General features: G+C 39.6%; 1 protein-coding gene across 1 annotated transcript in view; it reads left to right on the forward strand.

Moving 5' to 3' along the window:
- Nucleotides 1-22,118, forward strand: part of VCPIP1 (valosin containing protein interacting protein 1) — a 37,277-nt gene that overhangs the window by 4,068 nt on the left and 11,091 nt on the right. Inside the window, exon 2 of the mRNA XM_004047118.5 lies at nucleotides 11,938-12,024. Within this exon, the coding sequence (XP_004047166.1) occupies nucleotides 11,938-12,024 (87 nt within the window). The remainder of the gene's footprint in view (nucleotides 1-11,937; nucleotides 12,025-22,118) is intronic.

Raw genomic sequence — 22,118 nt, forward strand, 5'->3', positions numbered from 1 at the left:
TAGTCTTTGTTTTGAAATAACTTAGTATGCTTTACTAAGTCTTAAAGTATGAAGTAAAATTTAAATGTGTTAGTTACTGGAAGGGTTTTATTTTTGCTGAGATTAAAGCTTTCAACGAGAAAAGTCATCTGGGTTTTGATTCTGTTTTCTGATAGTACTATATGGCAGTGATTTGGGCCTTAATCTACCAAAATGAATACTACTCCTGGCTTATCTGGGGGAGTAGTAAATAGGGGATCTAAAAACCCTGCACAAATTTAGAACCTGGAATTGTTGATTTTAGTTTGCCAGACATAGTAATTGTATTGGGGAGTATGTCAGGAACTGTCCTACGCGCTTTATATATTTCTTTTTTTTTTTTTCTTTTTTTTTTGAGATGGAGTCTTGCTCTGTCTCCAGGCTGGAGTGCAGTGGCGCCATCTCGGCTCACTGCAAACTCCACCTCCCGGGTTCAAGCAATTCTCCTGCCTCAGCCTCCCAAGTAGCTGGGACTACAGGCCTACGCCTCCATGCCCAGCTAATTTTTGTATTTTTAGTAGAGACGGGGTTTCAACTTGTTGACCAGGATGGTCCTGATCTCCTGACCTTGTGATCAAGGTCACTTAAATACGAATGCTAGTGTACTTAAATACAAATCCTAGGTGGCCTGTGACTGTAATCCCAGCTACTCTGGAGGCTGCGGCAGGAGAATCGCTTCAACCCCGGAGTTGGAGGTTGCGGTGAGCCTAGATCGCGCCACGGCACTCCAGCCTGGCGACAGAGCGAGACTCTGTCTCAAAAAATAAATAAATAAATGAATAAGTAAATAAATAAAAGACCTTCAATCTCCCAGGTCAAAAACAGGAAAGAGAAGATCTTCCTCAATAGAAGGTGGACTCTTGAGAATGTGGCTCTTATCTTTATCCTTGTATGCACAGAACCTGATAATAGTGCTCAGCAGGTAGTATGCACTCTGAAATGTTTTTTAATTGAATTAAATAGATGACATTAACACAGCTAAAGAAAGGCTGTATCTGCAGAAATGGAATGGATGGTCAGTCAGCACTGAACATTGAAAAAAGTGAAAAGCAGAATTCGGCAATGTTCATATACTGCTGTACAAAGGAAAAAGGTACATCATCTGGGGTTCATGAAAATTCTGGTAACTAGAAAGGTAATCTCTGTCGAGGGGTAGGAATATTTGAACAATCCTGACTGTGGCCTGGCTGAAACATCTCTATCCCTTTGTCTGATTTCCATGTTCATCAGGCATCTATTCGTAACACTTATTTAGCTTCCTGATAACAAGTTTTGATGTACAGGTGACAGTGCAGATAAGGACGTGTTCACTTTGAAAGCTGTATTCTCCATTGTAGACTAATAAACGGACATGGGCAGGATTATGATCAGTAGTCTTAAAAATATGATCAGAGCCAGTCACGGTGGCTCATGCCTGTAATCCCAGCACTTTGGGAGGCTGAGGCGGGCAGATCACGAGGTCAGGAGTTCAGGACCATCCTGGCTAAGATGGTGAAACCCTGTTTCTACTAAAAATACAAAAAAAAAAATTAGCTGGGTGTGGTGGCAGGAGCCTGTAGTCCCTGCTTGTCAGGAGGCTGAGGTAGGAGAATCTTGTAAACCGGGGAGGCAGAGGTTGCAGTGAGCCGAGATCGTGCCACTGCACTCCAGCCTGGGTGACAGAACAAGACTGTATCTCAAAAAAAAAAAAAAAAAAAAAAAAATCTGATCGGTATGATTATGTATAGATTTTTGAGACAGAATCTCACTCTGTCGCCCAGGCTGGAATGCAGTGGCGCGATCTCAGCTCATTGCAACCTCTGCTACCTGGGTTCAAATGATTCTCCTGCCTCAGCCTCCTGAGTAGCTGGGATTACAGGCATGTGCCACCACACCTGGCTAATTTTTTTGTATTTTTAGTAGAGACAGGGTTTCACCGTGTTAGCTGGGATGGTCTCAATCTTCTGATCTCATGAACCACCCGCCTCGGCCTCCCAAAGTGCTGGGATTACAGGCGTGAGTCGCTGTGCCTGGTTGATAATATATTTCATAATGAAAATTAATCAAATATAATTCTGGTGTATAAATACTTTCTGAGTTTGGTTGGAGGTTCTTGGACCTGAATATCTGAGAGAACTAGAGTATGGACTGCAATGAGTTCACCAAGATAATGTCTTTCTATTCTGATCCCTTCCCTCTTCATATCCAGCATTTATGTCTGTATAAACCCACAGATTTCTTTAAAACTGCTTCCACTACCAACACAAAATTTGGGTGTAAAAGAGAGCATTGTGTTACTTTTGTAATGATATCACTTGAGATACTTTCTGCTTTAAATTGAAGTATTAAGTGCATAGCCTGTATTATATTAGTCCCTTATAAATCTTAGTTTTCTTCCTCTAGTTCGCTTATGACTGTATTTGAATTATGTAGAAGATATTTTTTTTTGAGACAGAGTCTTGCAGTGTCGCCAGGCTGGAGTGCAGTGGTGCGATCTCGGCTCACTGCAACCTCTGCCTCCTGGGTTCAAGCAATTCTCGTGCCTCAGCCTCCCAAGTAGCTGGGATTACAAGCACGTGCCACCACACCCAGCTAATTTTTGTATTTTTAGTAGAGATAGAGTTTCTCCATGTTGGTCAGGCTGGTCTTGAACTCCCGACCTCAGGTGATCCGCCCTCCTCGGCCTCCCAGAGTGCTGGGATTACAGGCATGAGCCACTGCGCCTGGCCGAAGATATTCTTAATTTAAAAAAAAAGATGTTCCTACAAAATTCAGTTTGGGGATAAATACTAACCATATGTAAAGAGTACTGGGGAACTGTTGATGTTTAGATTGGAGAGGGCTAGAAAATGACAGAGCTTGTTTAGAAGATTACAGATTTCAAAGTGCAGAAATTACTTTGTGAATTACCAAATGTGAGCTAAGCTGTGTTATGTTAGTTTAGAATATAGCTCATCAGACTTTATGCTGTTCAAATAGCTGGTTCTTTCTCGTTTAAGTTTAGGCTTAAATACCACCACCCTGTAAGGGTTTGATAAAACTTTGCTGACCATTCTAAGTAGGTTCCCTCTATCAGTGTACCCTGTTGATGTCCCTCACGGCATCTATCACAATTTTTAATAATCTTATTTGTTGGTTTAATTATTTGTTTGCCTCCCCCACTATATTATAAAGTCCATCAAGACAGAGACTGAACCCTATTTTCTTCACTAATCAATACCTTATTTCCTAGTTCAGGGCCTGGCACATAGTAGGTACCAAGTAAATGCTTGTTGGATTAATGAATGCAATTATTTCAGCAAAATCAGTGTATACTATGAACTTGTATGTATGTTGAGTGTACAAAGATAAATGAAAGTCAGTGCTTGCCCTCCATTAACTTACCTGCAGGCTTTCAGCTGAAGGAGTTCCATACTTTTTAGCTTTCATCAGCAGATCTCCAGCTTTATTTTCTAAATACATAAAAATTATAAAATCCCCAAATAGGACCAACACAGCATTTTAGAACTTCTCATTTGATTAAGAATCAAATATATACATGGGGATTGTATATTTTCTTTCTTTTTTTTTTCTGGAGACAGATTGTCGCCCAGCCTGGAGTGCAGTGGTGTGATCCCAGCTCACTGCAACCTCTGCTTCCTGGGTCCAAGTGATTCTCAACCTCTCAAGTAGCTGGGACTACAGGTGCGCACCACCACGCCCAGCTAATTTTTTGTATTTTTAGTAGAGATGGGGTTTCGCCACGTTGCCCATGCTGGTCTCGAACTCCTGAGCTCAGACAATCCACCGCCTCGGCTTCCCAAAGTGCTAGGATTACAGGCGTGAGCCACTGCACCCGGCCTGTATGTTTTCACTAAATAGGCTGACTGCATGATAGCCAGGGACATGAGCTTTTTCTTTCATTTTTAAGTAGGATATTCATTGACTAGATCGTCTATTACTTATATTAATAAAACAATAAATAGGTGTATTAGTCTTTGGCTTAGTACAAGTCATTCATGGAACCTAGTAACTTTGAATCTTAGGAACTATAAAATGGAATAACAATATTTTACCCATAATATTTTACATTTTTAATCTCTTTTATCCAGACCACGAAGTAATTGAACTTAATTTTTTGCAGACAGTCATCTTCATTATTTATATAATACTTAAAAGACTAACTCTGGCTTTGCAAAATATGTCGTTCAGATTTCTTGTAGACCTGGTGCGGTTGCAGTGAGCCAAGATTGCGCCACTGCACTCCAGTCTGGGCAACAGAGCAACACTCTTTCCAAAAAAAAAAAAAAATTTCTTGTAGATCAGTTATTTGTAGGTTTTCTTTCATGGTAGACAGGATAGGTGGTACATTATCCACTATACATATCTGGGCCAATTTATTTTTTCTTAGTGTTATATTTCATTAAGTTTCTAGTTTTGTTTGTTTTTTTGTTTTCCTAGAGGTAAGGACAGATTTAGGTGAAGAACAGAATTTGTCAGTTTGGAGTTACTTAAATGAAATTAGGCTACATGACACTTCCTTGCTTTACTACAAAGTGTACCAACCTTTCAGGAGTTGAGAAACTTGTTTCATTTTGATATACTTTCTGTGTTCCTGAAAGAATTGTGTGGCTTTTTAACATATATATATATTTAAAATACACAATATTTTGTAATTTCATAATACCTCTTGATGTTGTAAATGCCTTAGAATTTTCCAGAATCGGCTGGGCGCGGTGGCTCACGCATTTAATCCAGCATTTTGGGAGGCTGAGGCGGGTGGATCATGAGGTCAGGAGTTTGAGACCAGGCTGGCCAAGATGGTGAAACCCCGTCTCTACTAAAAATACAAAAATTAGCCGGGCATGATGGCGCTCGCCTGTAATCCCAGCTACTCAGGAGGTTGAGGCAGGAGAATCACTTGAACCCAGGAGGCGGAGGTTATAGTGAGCCAAGATCATGCCATTGCACTCCAGCCTGGTGACAGAGTGAGACTCTGTCTCAAAAAAAGAAAAAACAATTTTCCAGAATCACGGTTGGGACTGAGACACTTATTTTTTAGGTGACAACTGAATATTATTATTGCACCTTTTTTTTTTCAAATGTTGGGTAAAGGGCAGTTTCAAATCTAGATAGTACTTATGCATATTCTTCTTCTTTTTTTTTTTTTTCCCCCCAAGATGGAGCCTTGCTCTGTCGCTCAGGCTGGAGTGCAGTGGTGCAATCTCGGCTCACTGCAACCTCTGCCTCCCAGGTTCAAGCGATTCTCCTGCCTCAGCCTCCCGAGTAGCTGGAATTACAGGCGCCTGCCACCACACCTGGCTAATTTTTGTATTTTTAGTAGAGACGGGGTTTCACCATGTTGGCCGGGCTGGTCTTGAACTCCTGACCTCGTGATCTGCCCACCTGGGCCTCCCAAAGTGCTGGAATTACAGGCGTGAGCCACCGTGTCTGGCTGCATATTATTATTCTTTCTATGCCTTCTGATAGCCCTTCTGTTGATTTATATGTAGCATACTTGTAATGGGAGAGCAGTTATAAAGTTGAACAAAAAATAATGCATAGGTGTATCTTAAGATAAATGTATATATTGTAAATGGTGATTTTATATAATTATACTTTGAAAATTAAGTCAAATATTGATGTTATTCCTTTCTAGATAGAAAAGGAAATCTAGATAATAATAGATTCTGTTCCAACTACTTTGATCACTTTTATTTTAAATATTTTTTCAATTACAATATAATGTTTAAAATTCAAATAATTCAGGTACCTATAAAATATGGTAGTTCTTAACATTTGTACTCCCCAGATAAAATCATTATTAATAAATTGGGATGTGTCCTTTCAGACTCTGTACACATTTAAACACTATTGAGTTTGTGTGCATGTCTGTGTATGATAAAAATATTCATTAATGCTGCTGGTGACACTAAAGTTGTGTGACTATATACCGTTAAGGGGACTGAATTTCAGGCAAGAAACAGATATGCCTTTTTTATAAACCATTTTGACTATCAATAGGGTAGATAAAGTTTTAAACGTGAGGATTACGTCAGGAAGGGAAGAGAGATGCCAACAATTCTTTCAGCAAATGAATACCTTTACCTTTGGAATTCTCTCTAGTTGAAACAGTCCTGTGTTCCTACTTTATATTTGGAACCATTTATTCAAATTATTAAAAAATTTTGAATTGTTTCTTTAAATTTTAAATTTAAATAAACAAGTACTTCATTTTATGGTCATAAATACTTGAGTTCAGAGTTCGTTTTGGGTGTTTCTTTTGGGGCTTTAAAAATACATTTTGGCTGGGCATGGTGGCTTACACTTGTAATCCCAGTACTTTGGGAGGCCGAGATGGACAAATTGTCTGAGATCAGGAGTTTGAGACTAGCCTGGCCAACATGGAGAAACCCTATCTCTACTAGAAATACAAAATTAGCTGGGAGTGGTGGCGCACACCTGTAATCCCAGCTACTCGGGAGGCTGAGGCACGAGAATTGCTTGAACCTGGGAAGTGGAGGTTTCAGTGAACAGAGATTGCGCCACTGCACTTCAGCCTGGGGGACAGAGCAAGATTCTGTCTCAAAAATTAAATAGGCTGGGTGCAGTGGCTCAAGCCTGTAATCCCAGCACTTTGGTAGGCCGAGGGGGCGGATCGCCTGAGGTCAGGAGTTCAAGACCAGCCTGGCCAACATGGTGAAACCCTATATCTACTAAAAATACAAAAGTTAGTTGGGCATGGTGGTTTGCGCCTGTAGTCCCAGCTACCCAGGAGAATTGCTGGAACCTGGAAGATAGAGGCTGCAGTGAGCCAAGATCATGCCACTGCACTCCAGCCTGGGTGACAGAGCAAGACTCTGTCTCAAAAATAAATAAATAAATGAATAAATAAATAAAACAAAAATACATTTCATATAGGTATTAGATTTTTAAATTTACTGCTTTGCCTCATAAATTGCAAAGTAAAAAATTCAAATTGCCTTTTTAAATATTTAAAGTTAGAAGGCTAGGCACAGTAGCTCACACCTATAATCCCAGCACTTTGGGAGGCCAAGGCAGGAGGATGGCCTGAGACCAGGCATTCAAGACCAGCTTGGGCAACACAGGGAGACCCTGTCTCTCCAAAAAATAAATAAACTTAGCGGCTGTGGTGGCACACACCTGTAGTCCTAGCTACTCAGGAAGCTGAGGTGAGAGGGTTGCTTGAGCTCAGGAGATCGAGGCTGCAGTGAACCATGATTGAGCCACTACTTTCCAGCCTGGGTGACAGAGCGAGACCCTATCTCAAAAAATAAATAAATACCTAAAATTTAAAAATTAGAATGGTGACCTCTTAAACTTTTTTTGATGTTGACTTTTAAATTTTTAATTCCATAATTTTATTAGAAAAAAATTAGAAAAAATACATTTTAAAAAATGTATTTTAACATATTTTTAAACAATTAAAAGTTATTCACATCAAATAGGAAAAAAATTGGATAAACCAAAAGAAAAAGCGTTCATAGTACCACTGCCATATATAGCTACTGTTTCAGGTAGAAGATTGAAGGTTATGAGGGGGGAAGGATTTGTGGAAGCAAGGCAGTAGTGTAGATTTTTTTTCTACATTTATATATACACAGTACATTGGATAGAAGTATTTTTACTTTTGTAGTATGAAGAAACAGTTGGATTATAAAGTAAAAATAATTGGAGACTAACAAAAATATAAATTAACATAATTGTTAGAGGCTTTTCCAAAGTGTTCCTATTCTCTAAAAGTTTGCTTTCGAATAAAATGGTAGAAAAACTATTTCCCTTTTTTTGCTATTATTTTGTTTTATTAGATTCTTGAAGAGAAAACAAGATTCAGGGAAAAGTCAGTAGCATATAATCATTAGTTGTATTTTATATATGTAACATTGAAGAATGGTTATCATCATGCTGCTTCGATTAAGTTTATTCTGGATTGCTTTCAGGCACTGTTTAAAAGGAAAAACCTCGTTTATAATATTCACTCCGCCAAGGGTGTCTAAGGTAGAGAATACAATTATGGGTTCTTAGCTTTTGTTTCTGGTTGGGCCAGTAGAGCCCTTTCCTCATCACACTTTTCTGCTTATCACTAGAGACAGAAATTAAAACCGTAGCTTCAGGCTGCTAAAAGCCTAAAACAAAACAAAACAGGACAACAATAAAATAAGGCTGGTTAGAAAAGCTTGCATCTATACATTCATTCAACCAATACTATGAGTGTTGCCATCTGTTCAGCACTGTGCCAGGCCCTGGGGGTAAAAAGTCAGATAGGCCACTGACCTTTCCCTGAATCTGAAAAGTATAAAAGGGAAACCTGGTCTAGAAGGTAAAACAGAAAAGTTAATTAACCTGAAGTGTGATAAGGGCTGTGGTATTCATATATGTAGGAGCATCAAATAAGGGTACCTACCTAACCAACACTCCAAAGAATCCTAAAGGAAGTGATACCTAGATTGAGTTTTAAATGATATGTAACAATTGTTGGCCTTTAGGGAACAGGAACAGTTGTTTGGTGGTATAACATTGTAAAAATAAGGGTATGGTATGATGTCAGATGGGAAAGGCGAGGACCAACTCTTAGAGTGCCTTGTATGCCATGGAAAAGGAACTTGGACTTTGCCATACGGCGTTGGGGAACCATTATAGGTTTAACTCTGAATGCTATATAGAGGAGGGATTTATGGGGGATAAGACTCAAGGGAAACCAGCTGTGAGGAAGTGGCAGTAATCCAGGCATTGAACCTGGGCGTTAGGAGGGTTGGAGAGAAATGCAGTGGAGAGCCATAGGAGAGTGGTGCAGGACTTGTGCAAAGTGTCAAAACCCTGCTTCCTGATCTCTAATCCTTTTCCTCATTTTGGTACCAACAAACATGACCTTCAGTGGAGATATTTGTTTAGCAAAAGAGATTACCTATTTTTTTCTCCAACCAGTTGTTGATGCCATGAATTTCTATTAAGAAAAGCCTGGATAGTTCTTTCAAATTTGCCGAAACACAACTTGACCTTTTTTTGTGTGTGCGCCTTGCTCTGTCAGCCAGGCTGGAGTGCTGTGGCACGACCTCGGCTAACTGCAACCTCTGTTTCCTGGGCTCAAGCAATTCTCCTGCCTCAGCCTCCAGAGTAGCTAGGATAACAGGCATGTGCCACCACGCCTGGCTAATTTTTGTATTTTTAGTAGAGACGGAGTTTCACCTTGTTGGCCAGGCTGGTCTTGAACTCGTGACCTCAGGTAATCTGCCTGCCTCGGCCTCCCAAAGTGCTGGGATTACAGGCATGAGCCTGGCCAATTTGACCTTCAGTAGAGGTTTGATGTCAATGGAAAGGAGGGTATAAGCTTTGGACTGATACACAGGATTCAAATCCTGGCTCTCCCACTTACTAGCTGTGTGATCTTGGAAGAGTTATTTAAGCTCTCTGAGCTTGTTTCCTTGTCTGTAGAGCTTAGTTGTGATGAGTTAATGAAACTATGTGAAGAGCCTGCTCAGAGCTTGGTAGATAATAGAGGCTTACATGGTGTTTCCCTTAAAGCAATGGAACAGTGGGGCCATATTGCTTTGAAGGGGGTAAAAATTTGTTCTTGGAGGAGGAAGGGTGAAAAAATCTTATGATTAATATATAAAACTAAGATGTGTATACAGTACATAAGCAGATATAAGGTATATCTGTGTAATTCAAATATCATGAGGGCATGGGGAGGACTAGGAAAATAATGCCTGTAAAGAAAGGCTCCTTAGGGGGAGATAATGAAAACAAGGTTGACAAACACTGCAGTAGAGTAAGTGATTTGCCTGTTTAAATTAGGAATAACTAGGTATGTAAAGTACCTAAGAGATGTGATTTTTCTTATTAATCAGTTGGTCAGTTCTGAGGAGTTCACCATTTTGGCACCTATTCATTCTTGTGGTTTTTGTTTGTTTGGACTAGTCAAGTGCAGGTAGTGAGAAGGGGAGAAATGGTAGAATAAGCAGTTCCAACTGTAACTGAACAGTCAGTTGAGATAACTCACTACCTTTAGACCAGCCCTGTTTGGATTCTTATCAAAAAAATTAAATACCACCCTATCTTTTTTTGATATGTCTTCCAAATAAATGCTATACTAGAATATTTTAGAAAATATTAAGTGCATTTAGGACAACATTGACAATAACGAAATGAAAGGTTATCATCATAGAAATAATTTATCCAAGTGAGGTTTAATAGTAAGCTCAGCAATCAGAGCCACCACTAGTGGTTATTAATATTTCTTTATTTGTGGACTCTTATTAATATTAAACTTCTGTGTGTCCATCCTTAAATATAGCTATTCTAGTAGTACTGCATCATTAGTAAGTGTTTATAAGTAAATGTTTTGATTAACTGAAACTTTAATTGTCAAGTCTTCTAAAACTTGTCTACTTTAAGCTGGTATAGTGAAGGTAAGTTTAGCCAACTGCCACATAAAGTCATACCCTGTTTATGAATGTGAGGTGGGATTAGAACTCTGAGATGTTGTACGTACATAGTGATTAATTAGCACTGTCAGTCACAACTATTCAGAGCTCAGGTCCAACAATATAATCTTCATGTAGGGAAGACAAGTTAATTTTTTGTGTTAAAAATTAAAAACTTCCTGATTATAAAAGTAGTACGTATACATTAGCAGATTAGAATGTAAACTATAAAGAAGCAAATAAAAACAGCCATAGTAACTGTTATGTTCCTGCCATTCTTTATTGATTTCTTCAACAGTGATGATCATTCTTTACTTTTTATTTGAAATTTCTTACTGAAATAAGTACTGAAATAGCCCCTTCTGTTTATTTCTTGGTTTTAATATAAATATAAAATTTATATTTACAGTTTTGTATTTTACTTTCAAAAATATCTTTTTTTTTTTTTTTTGAGATAGAGTTTTGCTCTTGTAGCACAGGCTAGAGTGCAATGGCACGATCTCGGCTCACTGCAACCTCCACCTTTTGGGTTCAAGCTATTCTCCTGCCTCAACCTCCCAAGTAGGTGGAACTACAGGTGCACGCCACCACGTTCAGCTAACTTTTGTATTTTTAATAGAGACAGGGTTTCACCATGTTGGCCAGGCTGGTCTCGAACTCCTGACCTCAGGTGATCTGCCTGCCTGGGCCTCCCAAAGTGCTGGGATTACAGGCGTGAGTGAGCCACCATGCCTGGCCCAAAAATATCTTTCAATAATCTTATCTGTTCTAGTACAGTTTACAGACTAGTTTCCTTTGAGCTGGATTGAGTCTTCAGATATATTTTGTTCATCATAATATTGACTATCTTGACTTGTGGTTTTTTCTTTTTTTGAAACAGGATCTCACTTTGTCACGCAGGGTAGAGTGCAGTGATGCAAACACTGCTCCCTGCAGCCTTCACCTTCCGTGCACAAGGGGTTCCCCCCAGCCACTCCACTGCTCCAGCCCTCTAAGTAGCTGGGATGACAGGCACATGCCACCACGTCCAGCTATTTTTTTTTTTTTTTTGTAGAGATAGAGTTTCGCCATGTTGCCAAAGCTGGTATCGGAACTCCTGAACTCAGGCTATCCACAGACCCCCAAAGTACTGGGGTTACAGGCATGAGCCACCATGTTTGTTGACTCATGCAGTTCTAAAGATGCTTTTTAATTAGTTCCTACATTTTAAAATTGGGAGAATTCATATTAAAAACTTGAATTTTGGGCTTCTCTTGAAAAGCCACATGGTCTTGAGACACTAGGCGTGCACTCTTCCATGACAGCACTTGGCAGTGGCTGGCACATTTAGATAGGCCATGCATTTTCTAGTATGCCACAATCTGTCACTCAGTATCATCTCTCTATGGTGTGTCAGGCTGTTTCACTCATTTAGGAGCTCTGCCTTGATGTTTATTCTAGGCTAATCCTTACTAAAGCAGCCCTGGATGGAACTCTTTTGTTTGTTGCTAATACCATATCTGTTTTTGTCTTACAGGAGAAGATGTATGGTCTTATGCAAAGGGACTTCCTCACATGTTTCAGCAGGGTGGTGTATTCTACAGTATTATGAAGAAAACCATGGGTATAGTTAATTTGATTTTATTCTTAAATAATAGCTCTACTGAAGCTATTTTAAGATTAAGAAAGTTCATATAGTTTTCTACTAAAATATTTTCAAAGTTAATTTTAGGTTTATATTCTTTTAGCAGTTTGCCTAATTAAAATGGATTATTACCCTGATATGGTCAGCTATGTTTTCTGCTAGTATTACTAAAAATCTATCACTTTGTTGCTATTCTTTTCTCACTTAAATTATGTGTATGGGTGTATGATTCTTTTTTTTTTTTGAGATGGAATTTCGTTCTTGTTGCCCAGGCTGGAGTGCAATGGCGCGATCTCGGCTCACTGCAACCTCTGCCTCCTGGGTTCAAGCGATTCTCCTGCCTCAGCTTCTCGAGTAGCTAGGATTATAGGCATGTGCTACCATGCCCGGCCAATTTTGTATTTTTAGTAGAGATGGGGGTTTCTCCATGTTGATTAGGCTGGTCTTGAACTCCCGACCTCAGGTGATCTGCCCGCCTTGGCCTCCCAAAGTGTTGGAATTGCAGGCATGAGCCACTGTGCCCGGCCATGTGTATGATCCTTTTTTTTTTTTTTTTTTTTTTTTGAGACGAAGTCTTGCTCTTGTCCCCCAGACTGGAGTGTGATGGCGCTATCTTGGCTCACTGCAACCTCCGCCTCTGGGTTCAAGCAATTCACCACACCCAGCCATGTGTATGATTCCTAACAACTAAAGACAAATTGTGAAATCAGAAGCAGATTTGTTTATAATGCTAGTATTCCAGAACCAGATAATGTTTGTGTTGTTGTTGTTATGTTTGGCCATATTTAGCATATATCTTATTGCTTTCTAAGTTCTAGGATACAGCTCATTATACATTTAGCTTCTTTCACATTGTGCATACATTGTTTGTAAAGACAGACTTGTGTACAAGTGTATGTCTGTATCTTCAGAGTGGTCTTAGGAGAGAGGTTGCCAGGCCATGTGTTTGGACTTCACACATTTTTTTCAAAGATTTTATGTTAATGCTTTCGGCCCCAGATTTACCGTTCTGGCTTATCTATTTCACCTACCTGGCCACTGTAGGCATTAATTGCATAATCTTGTTGTTTTCATCTCTTCCTCATACACTTTTTTTTCCTTCCAACTTGGTTGTTGTAGAAATATTCAAACATATACAAAAGTAGCAAGAGTAATGTAATGAACCCCCATTTACCTACTACCCAGCCTCAATAATGATTAGTACATCTCTGTCCCCTTTTTAATTGGACTATTTTAAAGTAAATCTCAGATATACTATAATTTCACCTGTAAGTACATTGGTACATATTTCCTTTTTTTCCTTCTTATTTTCTCCTTTGAACTTCAATATGTATTTCTAAAGATAAGGACTCTTTAAAAAAAAAAAAGTCATTATTACAACCTAAAAAAAGGACAGTATTTTTTATGTCACCAAATATCCAGTCAGTGTTTGAATTTTCTTGATAATTAACATTGATAATTTTCTAAAAAATGTTTTCTTCTCTTGGTTTTTCTTTAATCAGAGACCAAAAAAAGCCTTGTTTTTTTCTTTTAAGACAGGATTATTGAGGCATAATTTATAAACAGTAAAATTCACTCTTTTCAGACTTACAAGTATACGAATTTTGTATACTGTATATGAATTTTGACAAACATATATAGTCATGTAACCAACACCACCACTGTAATAAAAATATAGAATATTTCCATCACTCCAAAAAGTTTTCTTGTGCCTCTTTGTAGTCAACTCTCCTCAATCCCAGGCCCTGACAACCATTGATTTGATTCTGCTCCTATATGTTTGCCTTTTTCATATTACCATGTGAATGGAATCCTATAGTGTGACCTTTTGTGTCTGGCATCTTTAATTTAGCACAGGAATTGGCAAACTGTGGCCTGTGGGGCCATCTCAAGTCTGCTGCCTGTTTTTTTGTTTTAGAGACAGGGTCTCACTCTATCTCCTGGGCTGGAGTGCTGTGGCGCAGTTATAGCTCACTGCAGCCTTGACCTGGGCTTAGGTGATCCTCCCAGCTCAGCCTCCCAAGTAGCTGGGACCACAGCCATGTGCCACAATGCCCAGCTAATTTTTTGTATTTTTAGTTGAGATGGGGTTTCGCCATGTTGCCCAGGCTGGTCTTGAACTCTTGAGCTCGAGCAATCCTCTCGCCTTGACCTCCCAAAGTGCTAGGATTACAAGCGACAGATTACAAGCATGAGCCACTGCACCCAGCCTGCTGCCTGTTTATATAATTTATTATTATTATTATTCTTACTAGTTTTGAGACAGAGTCTTGCTCTGTTGCCCAGGCTGGAGTGCAGTGGTATGATCGTGACTCACTGCAGCCTCTAGCGTCAATCCTCTGGGCTCAAGTGATCCTCATCCTTCACCCTACTGAGTAGCTGGGACTACAGGCATAAGCCACCATGCCCGACTAATTTTTTGTCTTGAATTCCTGAGCTCAGGTGATCTTCCTGCATCGGCCTCCCAAAGTGTGCGATTACAGGTGTGAGCCACTGTGCCTGGCTGAATACTTAAAAGTTTTACTGGGGCTGAGCACAGTGGCTCACACCTGTAATTCCAGCACTTTGGGAGGCCGAGTTGGGCAGATCACTTGAGGCTAGGAGTGTGAGACCAGCCTGGCCAACATGGTAAAACCTCATCTCTTCAAAAAATACAAAAAAATTAGCTGGGTGTGGTGGTGCACGACTATAGTCCCAGCTACTTGGGAGGCTGAGACCCGAGAATTGCTTGAACCCAGGAGGTGGAGGTAGTAGTGAGCCAAGATCATGCCACTGCACTCCAGCCTGGGTGACAGAGTGAGACTCAGATAGATAGATAGATAGATAGATAATAGATTAGATACATAGATGATACATTGGATAGATTAGATCAGATAGATGATAGATTAGGTAGATGGACGGATGGATGATAGATTAGATAAATGATCAATTAGATAGATTAGGTTAGATAGATAGACAGACAGACAGACAGACAGTTTTACTGGAGCACAGCCACACTCATGTTTGCATGTTGTCTATGGCTGCTTTCACATTACAGTGGCAGAGTTGAATACTTGTGAAAGAAACCATATGGTGCACAAATGTTGCCCTATACAGAAAAAATGTGCCTATTTGTTTTAATATGCTTTTGAGATCTGTCTTGTTGCATGTGTTAGTTTATTCCTTCGTTTTTTAAAAACACTTTGAATAACTAGAGTTTATTCCTTTTTATTGCTGAGTAGTATTCCATGATATAGATGTGTCACATTTTAAAAGACCTGTAACTGGCCAGTTACTGTGGCTCACACCTGTAATCCCAGCACTTTGGGAGGCCAAGGTGAGCGGATTGCCTGAGCTCAGGAGTTCAAGACCGGACTGGGCAACATGATGAAACCCCATCCCTACTAAAAATATAAAAAATATAAAATATAAAAAATATATAAAAAATAGTTGGGCGTGTGCCTGTGGTCCCAGCTACTCAGGAGGCTGAGGTGGGAGAATCAATTGTGTTTTTTTCTAGGAGTTTATAGTTTTAGGTTTTATATTTAGGTTTATGATCCATTTCAAGTTGATTTTTTAATATGTTGCAGGGTATGAGTTAAGGTTCATTTTTTAATGTATGGATGACCAGTTGTTCCAGCACCATTTGTTGAAAAGGCTTTATGTTATCCATTGAATTATTTTGGTATATTTGTCAAAAATCAGTTGACCATGAGTCATACACCTGAAAAGGATGAATTATGTGATATGCAAAATATACCTCAGTGAAGTTACTTTTTCTTAAATCGACTGACTATATGTGTGGTTCTATTAGTATTTGTAGAATCTCTTTTCTGTTTTGTTGATCTATGTGTCTCTCCTTTCTCCAGTACAGTAATAATCCTGATTATTGTATCTTATAGTTATTCTTGAAATCAGTGTGAGTCCTCCATCTTTTTTTCTTTTTCAGAATTGTTTTGGGTGTTCTGAGTCCTTTGTTTATCCATATAAATTTTATTATTTTTATTTATTTATTTATTTACTTACTTATTTACTTACTTATGTTTTTGAGATGGAGTCTTACTCTGTCGCCCAGGCTGGAGTACAGTGTCGCAGTCTTGGGTCACTGCAACCTCTGCCTCCCAGATTCAAGCCATTCTCCTGCCTCAGTCCCCCAAGTAGCTGGGATTACAGGCGCCTGCCACTGCGCCTGGCTAATTTTTGTAGTTTTAGTAGAGACGGGGTTTCACCATCTTGGCTAGGCTGGTCTTGATCTCCTGACCTCGTGGTCCATCCGCCTTGGCCTCTCAAAGTGCTGGAATTACAGGCGTGAGCCACCATGCCTGGCCTATTTATTTATTTAATTTACTTATTTATTTATTTTTGAGACAGAGTCTCACTTTGTTGCCTAGGCTGGAGTGCAGTGGTGAGATATTGGCTCACTGCAACCTCTGCCTCCTGGGTTCAAGTGATTCTCCTATCTCAGCTTCCCGAGTAGCTGGGATTACAGGTGCACACCACCACACCCGGCTAATTTTTTGTGTTTTTAGTAGAGACGGGGTTTCACCATGTTGCCCAGGCTGGTCTCGAACTTCTGTATTTATTTATTTTTTTGAGATGGAGTCTCACTCCGTCACCCAGGTTGGATGGAGTGCACGATCTTGGGTCACTGCAACCTCCATCTCCTGGGTTCAAGCAATTCTTTCCTGCCTCAGCTTCCTGAGTAGCTGGGATTACAGGCGTACACCACCACACCTGGCTAATTTTTGTAATTTTCGTAGAGACAAGGTTTCACTGTGTTGGTCAGGCTGATCTCAAACTCCTGACCTCAAGTGATCTGCCTTCCTCAGCCTCCCGAAGTATTGGGATTACAGGCGTGAGCCACCGCGCCTGGCCTATCCATATAAATTTTAGAATCAGCTTGATTTCTTCAAAAAGAGTCTGCCAGGATTTTTATTGTGATTGCATTGAATATACAGGCAGTGCCTGATTTAGGACTTTTTGACTTTATGATGGGTTTATCAGGGTATTAAATGCATTTTGGGCCAGGCACAGTGGCCTGTTATCCCAGCACTTTGGGAGGCCGAGGCAAGCGGATCACTTGAGGTCAAGAGTTTGAGACCAGCCTGGCCAACACTGTGAAACCCCGTCTCTACTAAAAATATAAAAATTAGTCAGGTGCGGTGGCATGCGCCCGTAATCCCAGCTATTTGGGAGGCTGAGGCAGGAGAAGCCCTTGAACCCAGGAGGTGGAGGTTGCATTGAGCCGAGATCACAGTGCTGGCACTCCAGCCTGGGTGACAGAGCAAGACTCTGTCTCAAAAAAAAAAGAAATGCATTTTGACTTTGAGTTTATCTGGCTGTAACCCGTTGTAAGTTGAGGAGCATCTGTATAGATCAAATTGGGGACAGTTGATATCTTGACAACAATGAGTCTTTTGAATCATGAAGATGTTATATTTCTTGTTTTTGGTTTTATTGAGACAGGGTCCCACTTTGTTACCCGGGTTGGAATGCAGTGACACAATCATAGTTTACTGCATCGTCGACCTACCTGGCTCAGTTGATCTCCCACCTCGGCCTCCTGAGTAGCAGGGACTACAGGTGCGCACCACCACGCCCTGCTAATTTTTTTTTTTTTTTTTTTTGTAGAGACAGGGTTTTGCCATATTGCTGCCCAGCCTAGTCTTGAACTCCTGGGCTCAAGCCATCTCCTGCCTCAGTCTCCCAAAGTTCTGAGATTACAGGCGTGAGCCACTGTGCCTGACCAAAAATGTTATATTTCTTCATTAAGTCTTTAATATCTCTCATCAAAATTTTGTGGTTTACAGCAGATAGGTCTGACACATAGTTTGTTAGATTTATACCGTGAAATATTTGTTTTTTGGATGATACTGTAAAAGATGCTTCTACAAATTTCAAATTTCTTATTGTTCATTTCTAGTACATAGAAATAAAATTGGCTTTCTTTTTCTTTTTCTTTTGTTTTATTTTTTGAGATGGAGTCTTGCTCTGTTGCCTATTGCGCCAGTGCAGTGGTGCAATCTCAGCTCACCACAACCTCTGCCTCCTGAGTTCAAGCGATTCTCCTGTCTCAGCTTCCCGAGTAGCTGAGACTACAGGTGCACGCAACAATGCCCAGCTAATTTTTTTATTTTTAGTAGAGACGGGGTTTCGCTATGTCGGCCAAGCTGGTCTCGAACTCCTGACTCGTGATCTGCCTGCCTCAGTCTCCCAAAGTGCTGGGATTACAGGCATGAGCCACCATGCCTGGCCTCTTTTTTTTCCTTTTTTCTTGGATACAGGGTCTCACTCCATCACCCAGGCTGGAGTGCAGTGGCGCAATCTTAGCTCACTGCAACCCCCACCACCCGTGTCCCACCACCAACTGGGCTCAAGCGATTCTCCAGCCTCAGCCTCCCAAGTAGCTGGGACCACAGATGTGGGCCACCACACCCAGCTAATTTTTGTATTTTTTGTAGAGACGGGGTTTCACTGTATTGCCCAGGCTGGTCTCAAACTCCTGAGCTCAAAGTAATCCGCCCGCCTCACCCTCCCAAAGTGCTAGGATTACAGGTGTGAACTACTGCACCTGGCCTAAAATTTTTTTTTTTTTTACATTGCTCTTGATTGCCCTTGTACCCCATGTGTGACCTTGCTAAACTCACATATTTTAGCAACTTTTAGCAGATCCTTGTCTATGTAGATCATCATGTGTTTTGGAAATAAAAGACAATTTTATTAGCAATGGCTAGGACCTTCAGTTCAGTGTTGAGTCGGAAAGGTGAGAGTAGACATTATTTTCTTTTTCCATATCTTGGAAGCATTCAGCTTGCAGGTTTTTCAGAGATACCTTTTGTAAGATTGAGGATTGATTGAGGACATTTCTTTCTATTCCTGGGTTTGTTGAGAGTTTAGATTATGAATGGAGGTTGAATTTTGTGAGATGCTCTTTTCCTACATGTATCAAGGTGATCATATGGTTTTTCTCTTTTGGTTTGTTGATAGCGTGAATTACATTGATTTTTTTGAATGTTGAACCAACTTTACTTGCTGGATTTAATTTGCTAATATTTTGTTGAGTGTTTTTGTGATTGTGTTCAGGAAGGATAATTATCTGTAGTTTTCTTGTAATGACTGTTTAATCAGGGTAATGTTGGCTTCATAAAATAGCACTGAGAAGCATTGCCTCCTCTTCTGTTTTTTGGTAGATTTTATAATAGTTTTAACTGGTAGAATTCACCAGTGAAACCATCTTTGCTTAGAGTTTTCTTTGCTGGGCAGTTTTTTAGCTACAAATTTAATTTCTTTAATAGAGTACTTTTAAAATTATCTATTTCTTCTTGAGTAAGCTTTGTTAGTTTTGTCTTAAAATCTGCCCATTTCATCCAAGTTATCAACTGTATTGGCATAAAGTTGTTTCTAGTATTCCCCTATTGTTGTCCTTTTAATGTCTGTAGAATCTGTAGTTCTTTCATTTCTGATCTTGGCAACTTGTGCCTCTTTTTTTTTTTTTTTGGCTGTCCAGTCTGGCTGTTGATCTTTTCAAAGAAACATTTGGATTCATAGGGTTTTTTTTGTTTATTTTTCTGATTTCAGTTTCATTGATTTTTGCTTTTATGTTTATTTTTTCCTTCCTTATGCTTGCTTTAGGTTTAATTTGCTCTTTTTTTTCTTATTTCTTTATTTTACTTTTTGAGACAGAGTCTCAATCTCTTGCCTGGGCTGGAGTGCAGTGGTGCAATCTTGGCTTACTGCAACCTCCGCCTCCCGGATTCAAGCAATTCTCATGCCTCAGCCTCCCCGAGTAGCTGGGATTAGAGGTGTGCGTCACTATGCCCAACTAATTTTTGTATTTTTAGTAGAGACAGGGTTTCGCCATGTTAGCCAGGCCAGTCTTGAATTCCTGGCCTTAAGAGATCTACCCACCTTGGCCTTCCAAAGTGCTGAGATTACAGGCATGAGGCACCATGCCCAGCCTACAATTTTTTTTTTAATATAGGCATTTAAAGCTATAAATTTCTCTCTAAGCATCCCTTCCCTTCCCTTTTTTTTTAACATCTTTTTTTTTTTCTTTCTGAGATGAAGTCTAACTCTGTTGCCTAGGCTGGAGTGCAGTGCCGTGATCTCAGCTTACTTTAACCTCCACCTCCCGAGTTGACGTGATTCTCCTGCCTCAGCCTCCCAAGTAGCTGGGATTAAAGGCATGTGCCACCATGCCTGGCTAATTTTTGTATTTTTAGTAGACATGGGGTTTCGCCATGTTGGCCAGGCTGGTCTAGAACTCGTGACCTCAGGTGATCTGCACACCTCGACCTCCCAAAGTGCTGAGATTACAGGTGTGAGCCACCATGCCTGGCCTTTTTACATCCCTTTTAAACTTTTTATCTTTCATTTCATTCTACTTTGTTTTATTTTTTTCTTTTTTTAAATTCTTTTTTAAATTCTACTTTCTGAAATATATTGATACTAATTAGTGGTTTTTAGAAGTTAGTATTTAATTAGGATGGATTATGGGGATTCCAGTAATCTGGATCAATATGCACTATCTTCCATGCAACTGCAAATAACTTCCTTCAGTTGTGTTTTGTGTGTGGGAGGGGGTTGAAGGATAAGGGGGTGGCATGGGGATGGCTGTCTTTACTATTTTCAAAATAGTTTTGTTTCTAGTTTGAAATTATTTTTTAAATGTTAACTGTGTTGCTGAGACAATTCAGTGGGGAAAGAATAGTCTTTTCAACAAGTGGTCCTCAGACAATTAGATATTAGCATGCAAAATATTGAAGTTTGATGTCTACCTCAGGTTTGACCTCTGCCTCACACCATACACAAAATTAATTCAAAATAGATCAAAGACCTAAGTTTACTTGCTAAAACTAGAAAACTCTTAGAAGAAAACATAAGCATAAACTGTATTGACCTTGGATTAGGCATAATCTTAGATACAAAAATAAAAGCATAAATAACAAGAGAAAAAAATAAAAAGCAAACTTCTGTGCTACAAATTATACTATCAAGAAAGTAAATACACAACCCACAGAATGGGAGAAAATTTTTGCAAACATGTATCTGAGAATGGATTTGTATCCAGAATATAAAGAACTCTTACAACTAAACAAAAAAGACAAATAACAGTTAAAAATGGGCAAAAGATGAATAAATTTCTCTCCAGAGAAAATATATAAATGGCCAATCACACGTGAAAAGATGCTAAACATCATTAGTCATCAGGGGAATGCAAATCAAAAGAAAAATGGGATGGTATAATACTTCATACTCACTAGCCTGGCTGTGGTCCAAAAGTCACATAATAAGAATTGTAGGCGAGAATGTAGAGAAATTGGAACCCTCATACATTGCTGGTAGGAATGTAAAAATGATGCAGCCACTTGGGAACTTTGGCAGTTCCTCAAAAGGTTAAATGTAGAGTTACTATATGATCCAGCAGTTCTAGTCTTAGATGTATACCCAAGATAAATGGAAACATATGTCCACACAAAATTTGTACACAAATGTTCATAGGTGCATTATTCATCATAGCCTAAAATGGAAGTTACTAAAATGTCCATCAACTGATGATTGGATAAATAAAATGTGTTATAGCCATACAGTGAAATATTATTTGGCAATAAAAAGTAGTAAAGTATTGGTACTTGTTACATCATGGATGAACCTTGAAAACATTATGCCATGTGAAAGAAGCCAGTCACAAAAGAGCATATAGTGAAATATCCAGAATAGCAACACTTAGAGAAACAGAGAGTGAATCAGTGGCTTCCCTAGGGCTGGGAATGAGGTAGAGGGAATGACTGCTAAGGTTCAGGGTTTCTTTTTGGGGTGATGAAACTGTTCTAAAAGTTCCACGACTTTGTGAATACGCTAAAAACTGGCTATGCACAGTAGCTCATGTCTGTAATCCCAGCACTGGGAGGCTGAGGTGGAAGGATCTGTTGAGCCCAGATCGCAGTGAGCTATGATTGCACTACCACACTGCAGCCTGGGTGATAGAGGGAAACTCTGTCTCTAAAAAAAAAAAACTATATATATATGTCCCAAACCATTTGTTTATACACTTAAAATGGGTGAATTGTATGTGAACTATATCTCAATAGAGT

Source organism: Gorilla gorilla, chromosome 7, assembly GCF_029281585.2.
Source record: "Gorilla gorilla gorilla isolate KB3781 chromosome 7, NHGRI_mGorGor1-v2.1_pri, whole genome shotgun sequence".
NCBI lineage: Eukaryota > Metazoa > Chordata > Mammalia > Primates > Hominidae > Gorilla > Gorilla gorilla.